The 12,867-nt window shown below is 42.3% G+C and overlaps 1 protein-coding gene across 3 annotated transcripts in view; it reads right to left on the bottom strand.

Annotated features, from left to right (window-relative positions):
- Positions 1–9,598, bottom strand: part of RAPGEF4 (Rap guanine nucleotide exchange factor 4) — a 281,411-nt gene extending 271,813 nt beyond the window's left edge. For all 3 annotated transcript variants that reach the window (XM_054562621.1, XM_054562622.1, XM_054562623.1), the window contains exon 1: positions 9,438–9,598. In XM_054562621.1, the coding sequence (XP_054418596.1) occupies positions 9,438–9,502 (65 nt within the window). In that variant the 5' untranslated portion in view covers positions 9,503–9,598. The remainder of the gene's footprint in view (positions 1–9,437) is intronic.
- Positions 9,599–12,867: the final 3,269 nt, after the last annotated feature.

Genomic DNA, 12,867 nt, shown 5'->3' with positions numbered 1-12,867 from the left:
CCATCGTTACTCCTTGAGAATAAACCCTTGCCCCTATATCCTCACAGAGAAGGGCTAGACCATCATTAGGACATATATCATTGCTTGGCTATCAAAAGAGTATGTAATTTTTCCCTAATAGGTTCAGTACAAAGTCATATTAATCTTCATCTAACCAACAACACAGAAGAGCAGGACTCCAGGTATCTACTGGAAAATACTACTTCGAAGTCTTTTTTGCCCAATTTTAATAAGTATCAACAGCTCTGATGTGGAAAAAAATATTTATGGAGGATTTTTTGAAGTAGAAATAATCCATTCATTTCTAAAATATCCTAAAATATATCCTGGGATTAAATGAGACCATCGGAAAGCTATTATATTGGCCCCCTACCTCCTTTAATGTCCCTCTGGCATTAAACTATCAAGATATATTTAAAGTCCTATGAAATCTGTTGCTGAATTCACTGCTGAGATATTATTCATCACATTGCACAGTATTTTCTCCATGAGGTTGAAGAGGTCAACAGGTCCCAGTATTGGCCTGATTAATTATTCTTCTCTCACAAAGAATAGCATTTTTTGGGTTGTTGTGTTGTGTTTTTTTTTTTTTTTTGGGTAAATGCTGAATACTGAAATAACTGTGCTTCCTTCTTTGTGCTGACCCTGAGAAACCATAGCATTAGTGCTCATATTAGAAAAGAGAAAATTTTAAGTTATCTAAATTTCCATTTTAAGAAGCCAAGAAAAAAAAGAAGAAAATAACAAGTTACATCCAAAGAAAGTAGAATAAAGGGGAATGGGTGAAGAAATCAATAAAATCAATGAAAAACTGATTCTTTTCAAATATTAAAATGGAAAAACTCCCAGCAAGACTGATCAAGAAAACAGAGCAGACACAAATTACTAATATGGGGTATCAAGAACATTACTACGTATCCTAAAGACATTAAAAGGATAACAGGGAATACTATGACCAATTCATGCCAACAAATTTAAAAATTTAGATGAAATGGACAAACTCCTTAAGGCAACTTGTCAAAACTGACACATGAAGATATAGAAAATCTGAGACATTCTCTATCTTTAGAGCTTGAATCTGTCATCAAAACTTCAAACAAAGAAAACTCCTAGCCAGATAATACCTATAAAGCATTTTTTTTAAAATAACATCAATACGGACTGTCAGCCAAGACAGAGGCACGGGTAGATACACGTTGCCTCCTTGCACAAACAAAAAAAGGACAACAACAAATTAAAAAACAAAAAACAACCAGAACTGCCAGAAAATTGAATTTTATGGAAGTTCAACAACAAAGGAGTTAAAGAAGAAACATTCACCCAGACTGGTAGGAGTGGCTGAGTTGGGTAGCTGGGGTGGAGAGGACTCATCATCAGTCGGCAGCAGGAGGACCGGGTGGTTCCACATTTGCATGCAGATAAACTGGGAGGAATAGCTGGGGAGCGAGAGAGACCGCACAACCCAGGGTTCCAGTGCAGGGAAATAAAGCCTCAAAACCTCTGGCTGTAAAAACCTGTGGGGGTTGTGGTGGTAGGAGAAACTCCTAGCCTTTCAGTTGTGTTCGTTGGAGAGACTCACAGGATCCTAGAATATACACAAACCCACCCACCCAGGAATCAGCACCAGAAGGGTCCGAATTGCTTGTGGGTACTGAAAGCCAGCCAAGAGCCAAGCAAGTGGTATTGCTCCCTCTATGACCCCACATATAGCACCACAACGCGGTGACATGGGTTGCCCCACCCTGGTGAATATCTAAGGCTCTGCCCCTTACAACATAACAGGAGCACTGCAACAAAGAGATATGGCCCAAATGAAAGAACAGATCAAAACTCCAGAAAAAAATAAAACTACCAATGAAGAGATAGCCAACCTATCAGATGCACAGTTCAAAACACTGGTAATCAGGATGCTCACAGAATTGGTTTAGTATGGTCTCAAAATAGAGGAAAAAGTGAAGGCTATGCAAAGTGAAAATAAAGAAAAATATGCAGGGAACCAACAGTAAAGGGAAGGAAACCAGGACTCAAATCAACAATTTGGAGCAGAAGGAAGAGATAAACATTCAACCAGAACAGAATGAAGAAACAAGAATTCAGCAAAATGAGGAGAGGCTTAGGAACCTCTGGGACAACTTTAAACATTCTAACATCCAAATCACAGGGGTACCAGAAGAAGAAGAGCAAGAAATTGAAAACTTATTTGGAAAAATAATGAAGGAGAACTTCCCCAATATGGCAAAGGAAATAGACTTCCAGGGTGTCCAGGAAGCTCAGAGAGTCCCAAGGAAATTGAATCCAAGGAAGCACACACCAAGGCACATTATAATTACATTAGCCAAGATTAAAGATAAGAAGAGAATCTTACAAGCAGCAAGAGCATAGGAGACAGTTACCCACAAAGGAGTGCCCATAAGACTATCAGCTAATTTCTCAAAAAACATCTTACAGGCAAGAAGGGGCTGGAAAGAAGTATTTAAAGTCATGAAAAGCAAACACCTACAACCTAGATTACTCTATCCAGCAAAGCTATCATTTGGAATGAAAGGGCAGATAAAGTACTTCCCAGATAAGGTCAAGTTAAAGGAGTTCATCATCACCAAGCCGTTATTATATGAAATGTTAAAGGGACTTATCTAAGAAAAAGAAGATGATCAAAACTATGAACAGTAAAATGACAACAAACTCACAACTATCAAACAACTGAACCTAAAAACAAAACAAACTAAGCGAAAAACTAGAACAGGTACAGAATCATTAAAATGGAAATCACATGAAGGGTTAACAGCGGGGAAGGAGAAGGGGGAGAAAGGTGGAAAAGGGTACAGGGAATAAGAAGCATAAATGGTAGATACAAAATAGACAAGGGGAGATTAATAGTACAGGAAATGGAGAAACCAAAGAATTTATATGTATGACCCAAGGAATCAAGATGGTGGAGGAGTGAGTGGAAGTCACACTGACCTCCTCCCAGGACCAACCTGGAATTATAACTAAATTGGGGAGAAATCACCTGGAACAAACAACTGAACAATAGTGAGAGAGGAGCCTTATAATCTCGGAGACAGAAGAATCAGCTTTAGAGCAATCCAACTGGTAAGAAGTGCAGTGGAGACTCAAGAAGGTGGGCAGGGCATCCACGGGCAGCAGCACCAGAAGGATATTGAAATGGCCAGCTGGATCCTTCTGAGAAGAGCAGGGTCTAAACCATAAGTGGGGATCTCCAGACTGCAGCACCAGAGCCCAAAAACTACACAGAAAACAGCCAGCTGTGGAAAGCGGCAGGGTTGCTCTCTGCCAGAGACTGGTGGCTGGAGACGCAAAGAGCTGTTTAAAGGGCCAACATGCAAATTTTTATTTGCAGCCACCTACCCTTGGCTTCAACAAAGGCAAGGACACAGTGGGCTAGAGATGCCTGAGAAGAGACTGGGGAAGGAGGTTTTGGGGAGAGAACTGAGAGAGTAGTCAGCAGGATCCCAGTGCTGACTCCTCCCCCGTATGGCAGCAGCCATCTGGCTCAGGCAGAGACCACTCCCCTGGGCAGCAACAGTATGAGAGGACCCAATAGCCCTACGCCCAGGAGGGACTCTCCCTGGCCCTGTGGCATCTCTAAGCTGGCCTTGCCCCCCCCAAAAAAATCATATCTAAATCTGATCAAGCTCTAAATCCACATATCAATTTACAGAAAATACAGAAGACAAAGGGACATATTAAAAGGCACCATGGTTTATAATTAATATTCAGACTGTAAAAAATACCTGTTTCTTCAACAAATTTATTATAAGGTAAAAAGAGATAAAAGGAGAACCCATAGATTTTTTTAAAAACTTAAAAATATCACTTATTTCAATCCTGATACAAACTGTAGAAAAGAAAAAGTCATGAAGTAAATGTAGAAATTTGAACACTGACTGGATATTTGGTTATATTGGACAACTAATGTCAAATTTTTAATTTGTGAAAATGATGCTTTTTTCTTTACAAAGAGTCCTTACCTTTTAGACATATACACTGAGTAATTTAAAGATGAAATAACACTGTGGCTGTCATTAGCTTCAAAATAAGCCTGGGGGTAGTGGGAGTAAATGGAATATAAGTAAAACAAGATTGGCTATGAGTTGATGATTGTTGGAGGGAGGAGGAGAAGGTACAACAGAATTGTCATACTGTTCTCTCTTGTTTTTGTACATTTTGAAATTTTCCATATTAAAAGTATCTTTAACACTATAGAAGACTAGAGCTATACACTGTCATTTTAACTAAAAGTATTCATGTCAGCCAAGGAAACACCAAAAGAGCAGCAGGGGCACATGTCGATGGTGCCATCCAATCCCTTTACAAGGCAAAGAGGACCAGTGAAAGTATTTGCCTACAATGCTTGCTGATGTCTCCGTCCCTGAGAAGAAGGATGCAGTTGGCCATCTCACCCTATTCCCATAAGCACCTTCTACAGTCAGGGCTCTGCACTGAAGCTGGAGATAAAATGTTGAATAAAATACAGGGACTGACATCAAATGATGCAAAAAGAAAAGTAAATCAGCAATAGCAATGGAATCTGACATGTTACTGCAGTGTTGGGCGAAGCGTGCTATGGGAGTACATGTGATGGCCATCGATCAGAAGAAATGACAGTCATGCTGTCCTAAAATATTCCCAGAACTATTTTCTAATTATACTTAAATTCTTGGGTTCTGTCGCTCTAGGAAGGGAATGAGCTGGCAAGAAATCGTAAGCATCCTCATCTGGCAGCTTTGCTTCTCATTGTAAATGCACAACATTGACCTCTCAAAATAATTGGGTTTCCCATAAGGCTTGCCTACAGAAGGAATACAGTAGCCCAAAAATGTGTGTTCACTTCTCTGATTTTATATTCAAGTTCATGAACTTTCTGGTTTTTACAGTCTCTGAGAGTTTAGTGCCTGTGTATCTGTATCTGAACAATGTATTAATTCTTCATGTGCTGACAAAGTTCAGAGACTGTCAGACAAGCCCTGAACCCTGAGAATTCACCAGGGTAATGTCATCCCTCGGGACGTGCCCGGGTAGACTCCAGCCTTCCCCAGCCTTCCTTCTGCTCTGCAGGCTGCTTTGATCTTCTCGGTTCCTCAAGGGTGGGACTGTGTATGACGCTTCTTTGATATCTGAGTCATCCTCTCTCACCATGTCTGCTACAAAGCATTTTGGTTTTAAACAAATTTGTTCCTTGATTTCTTTGACTCTCATTCAATCACATCAAAATAACTAACTTAATATGTATTTGCAGATTAAGTCAGATAAAATGACACTAAGAAGCATTTTTTAAATGAAATGTTAATAAATTTTAAAATTCCTCAGCTGTTTTGAAAGATGTCAACCTTTTTTTACATATCTACTCTATGTTAACTTCTTTTTACTGCTTTGGCCTGTGATCATTAGTGGTCCTCAGATAAGCTAATCAACAGAGGACCTTCCACCAAGCTGAAGAACTAGAAGAACTAGACTAACTGAAGAACAAGAAACCAAATATTGTGAACTCTTACCCAAAGACAATTTCTTTCATCTACAGTGGTTTCTCTGCCAATCACTTAACTAGATTCTTTCATCTATAACAGGGGATGGCATCTTTTTCTTCAAAGATCCGCGTAAGTAAATGCTTTAAATTCTGTAGGCCAGTCTCCACTGGTTGCAGCTACTCAGCCCTCCCATTGCAGCGTGAAAGTAGCCATAGATAATATGTAACCAAATGAGTGTGGCTGTGTTCCAATAAAACTGTGCTTATGGACACTGAAATTGAAATTTCATATAAATTTCAGGGATCATGAAATATTAATCTCCTTGGTTTTATTTCCAACCATTCAGAAATGTAAAAAGCATTCTTAGCTCAGGAGACACACCACCGGATCTGGCCCTCAAGACATCGTTTGCCAACTCCTGCTGCACAGCCATGAATAAATACCAGCAATGATTCACTGTATATATATGTGAATACGTGTGGTCCCTTCATAACACTCCCTTATCAACCTTATCAACCTTGAGAGTTATGACTTATAAATGGTTCTTAAATTCAGTGGTGGGAAACTTAAAATCTTATGGTAAAAAATATTTTCACTAAAATTAAACAATGGTCAGCACAGTAAAAAAAGAAAAAAAAAAAGACATGTTGCATATTTTAAATCCCAAATAACAGCTCCCATGTAATAAGTTTCTAGTTAGCATCCCTGCTCAGGAAAAAATTGTAAGATTTATGAGATGAATGTTTGTTTTGCTTTAACACTGTTTCTTCTGAGACTTTTTCCAATGTCTTTTTTTCACCCAATTTTTCAACTGATTATAAGATTAATACTCATTTACTCTCATCTCCTCAACCTCACCATAGCCCAAGAAATTGGATGTTTAGTACATAAGTAGCTTTAGATTTTCTTTCTTCAACCTCTTCTCCCGTACGTGAGTTTATACAGTATTGTCTTGTCTGTGACAACTTTCTAGGCATACCGAATGAACATTTCTAAGGCTTTCTGTCCCTAGCTTTGTGTGTTTCAACTTTCACTGTATATTTCCTTACTCCTGCCAAGTTTCTACTTAATGCCCCTTTTTATTTCCAGCTCCTGGGCACTCTTTTTCTTGCTGCCCCCAACAGTCATTGCTTGCATGGTACATGTATCTAAATTACTTTTCCTGGCTATAGAAAAGGTCCCACATCATATCCCAAATACTACAGAGGAGGTCAATGTGCTATGCCCTCTTCTTTTGTGAATATGCCTGAAAATGCACATAATCAAAAGTTTGAGAAAAATAGAGCATATATTCCTATACACTAGATTTGGCCACAAGAGAAATTTGTAGTTGGGAAGAAATTAGCGTATTTATATGCCATTCCTGTGCACTTTGTTTACATTGCTCTCTCTGCCAGGCATGCCCTCCCCGAATTCTCTGCCTGAAAGAATCCCCCTCAGACTCCAAGGTCCAGGCAGGAACCTGTGGGAAGCATCTCTAGCAGAGCTGCCAACTCTCTCCTCTGCATTCCCAAAGCACTTCATACTTATCTGCATTCCCAAAGCACTTATAATTGCATTGCGGTTAGTTTTTTATATAGCTGTCCGACCCTGACCCGCACCTTCCCCACACAAGTTAATGAGCAACTTTTTTCTTTTCCTTTCTCTCTGTCTCTTTTTTCCCCAGCCCCACTGCCCAACACAGTGCCTGAAATAGGTATCAAGACGGCATTTCTCAGAAGCACGGAGGGCAGTGCGGAGTGACTTCAGGGGGTTTCCCCAGCCCACTTCCATCAGCGCCCTTCATCTTCCCTCTCCGCTAACAAATTACCAGGCAATCTGAGTGAAACAGCAGCTTCAAAACAACATGCCCTTATGATGAGATCGCCAGTCCTCAAACCTTCTTCAAAGGAATTCCACCATCAATGCTGCCAAAACTGCAAGGTTCTCAATACCAATACTTACATGGCACCCAACAGTTTTCAAAGAACTTTCACCATTTTTTTTTTCCTATTTGATCCACTTATTCTTAGCAAGACAAACAGTTCTATCTTCATTTTTCTGACACTCCAGTAAATAACAGTGACATATCCAAGATCAGAACTGGTGATAGCTCTGGGCCTACAACCTTAACTTATTGATCTGTCCATTGTCCTATACTCCGGGAATGCTAGGCTCAGTATTTGTGAAGGGTTGCATTTCTTTTCCCCCTGGCAGACTTTTCCCCCACTATGAATGGTGGTTTTATACTGTGGCTCTATGTTCTAAAAATCCACTCCCAACAAAATCATTTAGGTAGATACACATTATGAAAAGACAAAGTCAAATATGCCCACTTGTATTGCTTTATGATGTTCCCATGAGCACTTACTGACTAACGAGTTTCCAGAGAATTACTGACTTCAAAAAATAGCCTGCCATGCATTTCTGCAAATAGAAATATACAGTCTATTATCTAAAAAATTCACTCATAAGAAGTACTACTATTTATAGGTTAAGTACAAGAGGCTTGATTTTTCTCTCCTTTTATAATTCATCTTCCCTAAACTATTAAATGGAGAATACTTATCACATTAGCAAGCTCTTTCCTTAAAAATGCTCTTGGTTCCTCTATTTATAATTCTCTATGATTTAACCATCACTTCAATTCTCTTACTATTTATTGCATGTAACTCCTCTAATATTAGTACATATCATTTTACACATAAATAGGGCACTGCCTGACCAAAAAATCTTGCTAATGGGTGGTGACTGAAAGTAAAGATTATTTTCAGATCTATTAAGTTATTGAAATGAGCCACATTTAGCGTTTGTCAAATTATTTAGTTTTGGGGTTGTTTTTTTTTTTCCAACAAAGGCCTGTAATAATAAAGTACACAGAGCATGCCACACTTAAGATTTTCAAGTCTGATCCGGTTACAAATCTGCTAATTGTAAAAACTATCAATATGGCAGAGTGCATAATATTTCACACAAATGCAGGCAGATATCATCCAGATAGCTGCAAGACTTGAACCATTGCACTGCTGCATCAAATTCAGAAATGCAGAGGCTGTCACTCTGCAAGATTTCTTGCTCAGTTTTTAAAAGTTCAGCTAGATCACTTTTTAACCAGGGCAATAGACTATAATTTCTAATATACCGTGTCATGTTTACTGCTAAACCCACAGCCTGGGCAAACAGAAAATTATGCTGTTAGAGCCTGGAAACAACTGCAGTCCACTGTTAAACACAACTCCTTACAGAGAGCTGTCGTCAGGAGTTCAATGCTTTACGGTTTTAATTTTTTTAGACTAAGGGTCTTTTGCCCGAGAAGCAGGTATTGAGACGAAAGAGGTCTCCGGCGTGACCTTCCTAACGCAGACCTTGAGCAAGCGACTGCAGGGGCACGGGCTGGAAGGCACTGGACAGCTCCACTGAGTCCCGCACACTTTGCTTTCAGGAACAACAAAAAGAATGGTACTCTGCACCTGCCTATCCCCCCAGCCCCTCCTTAAAACTTAAATTACACTAGGAAGTGGTCTGAACAGCTGGAATAAGGTATGGATCTGTATTCATCTCTCTGGCGATGTCCAGAGAAAATAACCCCCCCAAGGAAGAGCGGAGCCTTGAGGGAGGGGGTGAGAAGAAGGGGAGGGGGCGAGGAGAAGGTTGGGGGCGCCGGGGAGGGAGAGAGGAGAGGCTGGTGCTTTCCCCATCACCACCGCCACCACCTACCTCCACACTGCACTGCATTTTCTCTACCTCACGTAAAAATCTCGTGCAGGAGGCTCCCCACGAGAAGCAGGGGTCTGTGTCCCCTTGCGTCCTGGATGCGGCCCCTCAGCCCCTCCCCCGCCCCCGACCCTCCTCCCCCGCTGGGCAGGCTGAGCCCAGGTATGGGGCTGAGGCTCTGGGTGACTGTCCCCGCGACGGGCTCGGGCAGGGGCAGCACCGCGGAGTCCCGGCCGGCGGCCCTTCCGGAGCTACCTTTTATCCAAGCAGGCGATCCATTCGGCCGAGGAGGAAGAATGGGCAGCGTGCGCAGCGACCATGTTGGGCAGCGGCGCGGCGTCCCTGGCTGCAGCGACCTCCCGCGCTCAGCGCTCACTCTACCTCCCTCGTGTGTGGACGCTCCACCCAGCCCGCGTCGCCACCAGTGCGGCTGTGACAGCCCGCTCGAGGCCTGCCTGCGGAGTGGTGGGAGGGAGGGGACCTGCGGGGCGGGACGCGGGGCGGGACGCAGGGACAGGGAGGGCCCAAGCCGCCCGCCCTCCACCGCTGCACTGCGGCGCCCGGGGTGGGGAGCCCGGCGTGCGCCCGCATGCTCCGGGGTGGGTGCTAGGAGGTGACCCCGAGCCGCACGCCACCTGCGACAGGTGGCCTCTGCATCTCAGGGAAACCTGGGCCCCTCCCCTCGCCCCGGGGCCTCTGAAACAGGTGGGGAGAGAAAATGCCAAGAATGGGGAGGGGGGTGGTCAGTATATATTTTCCATATAGCAAAATGCCACTAAAATGGCTGCTACCTCTCCGTTTCCTTAGAAACCCATGAGTCTTCCCCAGCAGCTTCTCAAAACTTGCTGGCCATTTCCTGCTCACCTTTCCTGTTCCTCTTTAATAAGGAATGGAGAGGAGGGCTATTATGGCTTGGGATGGGGACACCCACAGTGATCTCTGAGTGTGGAATACAGGGGACAATTTCTTCTGACCGCGGAGGAGGGGCCGGGCTGGAATGGAGAGGCATCGCAGGCAGGGCTGGAGGCTGGGAGGGGAGGCCAGTGGGCCAGAACGGTGACCGGTGATGACTGAGGGCATGACAAACTGGTCTAGGACCTTGAACCTTCCACCAGCTTGGGCTTCCATCACCTGCAGAATGCAAAGAAACATGAAAGACTGGGGAGTTGTGGGCCACAAGCAGATCTGAGGTTAGATCCCGAGGCATTAAGGTTGTTAACTTGAATGGCTGGCCCCACAGGCCATTCTCCCCACGGCTGGAGTGATGAATGGTCTGCCTCCCATCTGTCTAGCCGGAGTGTCAACAAATACAATGCCTCGAAGTTGTTTGGTTACACTCTGCCAAAAATCAAATTATGCTCTGATGGTTGTTTAGGAATTTGGAGACAAGTTAAATCTTTTGGACTATTACCAAGCAGTGTTTTTTTGTTGTTGTTGTTTATAATTATGGTGTTCATTTGGGGATAGACAATGGAGAAAGAGACACAGCATTGCTTTCCTCAGTCCGTTTCAGCCCCCCTCCGCTCCCCTCCCCGCTCTCTCCTGTTTACAGGACGTTTAAAGAGACTGGAGGGAATGAAACAGCAGGTGTGTTCTGGCATGCTTTTACCTTAATGAAACTCATCCAAAGAATTTGCCATTTTCCCTCTGTCCCAAAGCCAGGATCTGGTTTCAGAACCGCTGCCATTCCCTCAGCAACAAACACACCTCCCTCATCAGTTTACCTCCATCTGGTTAAATTTCTATCATTTTTAAGGTAAATAATGTTTAAAATGTTATACTATGTAATGATTACCAAAGAATTTATGTCATTCCTTTTTTTTCCTAATTCTCACCTGAGGACCTTTTTCTTTTGCATTGCTTTTAGAGAGAGAGGAAGGGAGAGAGCGCAACATTGATGTGAGAGAGAAACATCAACCAGTTGCCTCCTGTAGGTGCCCGGATTGGCACCAGGGATCTACGCACCCAGACTGTGAATCTGAACCTGCAACCCAGGTATGTGCCCTGCCCGAGAATCGAACCCCTAACCTTTCAGTTAAGGGAGGACGCCCTAACCAACTGAGCCACATTGGCCAGGGTATGTCCTTCCTTTTTATTATAGAGAGATGAAGGAGGAAATGAGTCTCCTATATTTATTAAGATCAATGTATAAAGGCATCAAAGAACTCTTAAGAATGTTTCAAGGTCACCAAATGCCTTCTCAGGATTCCCTTACTCAGAGAATGCTTACAGGTAAGGAGCTAGGTTGAAAATGGATGGCACATGACCTGTCATTACCGGAGCCTCAGAGTTACCATACCTTTTGGCCATGATACTAATAATAGTCACCATTTATTGGACATCCACTGACTGTCAGACATCGTGCAGAGTTCTTTACATACATTATCTCATTTAATCTTCAGAACAGTCTATGAAGCACAGCCAAAAGGACAGGTGTCCAGGGTACTACTCCACAAGAAGGAACAACTATCTCTGCAAAGGTAATGAAATACAGCAAATTTTGGTTATCAGCACTTTCAGGAACAGTGTTGACTGGGTTGGAAGAAAGACTCTGATGAACTTCTTGGAATGGGAGTGAACCCCCAAGGTGTCTAATGCGCATTTTAAGGCACATAGCTCCAATAAACTGCAAAGTCTTTGTTTTGCTGTGTGACTACCCTGCCTTTCCTTTAAATAGAAGTTGAAAATGATTTAAAGAATAACCTTTGGAAAGAGCATCAACAATCATCAGCTTATCCAGAACCCACACATGTCCCCATCCATCCCTGGAGATAGGTCCCTGTAACCCCAGTATACTCACTAGGACACTGAGCCTCAGCGAAGGTAGACAGCTTGCTCACCGAACCCCAGCTCCTGGAGCCGGTTTTGGAGCGGGGGTGTGAGTGTGGGGACTGAACCAGATTCAGGTTTGTCTGAATCCAAAGCCCTTGTACCTCAGTAATGATTTGATCAATAGGATGAAAGTAGAAGGAGTGTCAAAAATTGCTGTCCAGATGATAAGAACACAATGGTTATAATTTTTATATAAAAATAGGAAAAAAATCAGAGAAAAAAGATAGAAGAGGTCCTTGAAAAGTCAAAAGTAACTTATTCTTGTGGTCTGAAAAGGGCTTGATCATTGGTGAGGAATGACAGAAGAAAAGGAAAAGCTGTTAATGGTGAGCCTATGATAAAGAGGAAGAAAATAAGAGATTTTGTTTGGTTTTGATGGGAAAGGCAAAGAGCAAAAGAATATTTATTCTTTTTCTTTCTTTAAAAGAACATATAAGTCAAGTCAGACTGAAAATGTTCACATATTGTACAGTTCCGTTTATATAAAATAGCCAGAAAAGGCACGTCTATACAGGCAGAAGGTAGGTTAGGGGTTGCCTGGGGTAGGGGGCGAGGTATAATGGGGGGAATAAGGAGTGACTGCAAATGAGCTCAGGGAATATTTTTGGAGTGATAGAAATGTGCCAAAATCGGATTGTGGTGATATGGTGCACACATCAGTGACTTTAACACCAATCACCAAATGACATAATTAAAATGAGTGTATTTTGTAGTATGCAAATTATATCTCTGTGCTGTCGAAAGGTAAATAATAATTTTAAAAATAATAAACCTATCATGGGGGTAAGTCATTTATTGATCTTTTGGGGGAAATAAGTAAAATTATTGAATAAAAAGTAAAAATTACCTATAA

This window comes from Pteronotus mesoamericanus, unplaced genomic scaffold (assembly GCF_021234165.1).
Source record: "Pteronotus mesoamericanus isolate MK-2021 breed Mesoamerican mustached bat unplaced genomic scaffold, CSHL_Meso_final scaffold_651, whole genome shotgun sequence".
Classification (NCBI taxonomy): Eukaryota; Metazoa; Chordata; class Mammalia; order Chiroptera; family Mormoopidae; genus Pteronotus; species Pteronotus mesoamericanus.
Note: the sequence above shows the minus strand (reverse complement) of the source record. Positions and strands in the feature narration are given on the sequence as shown.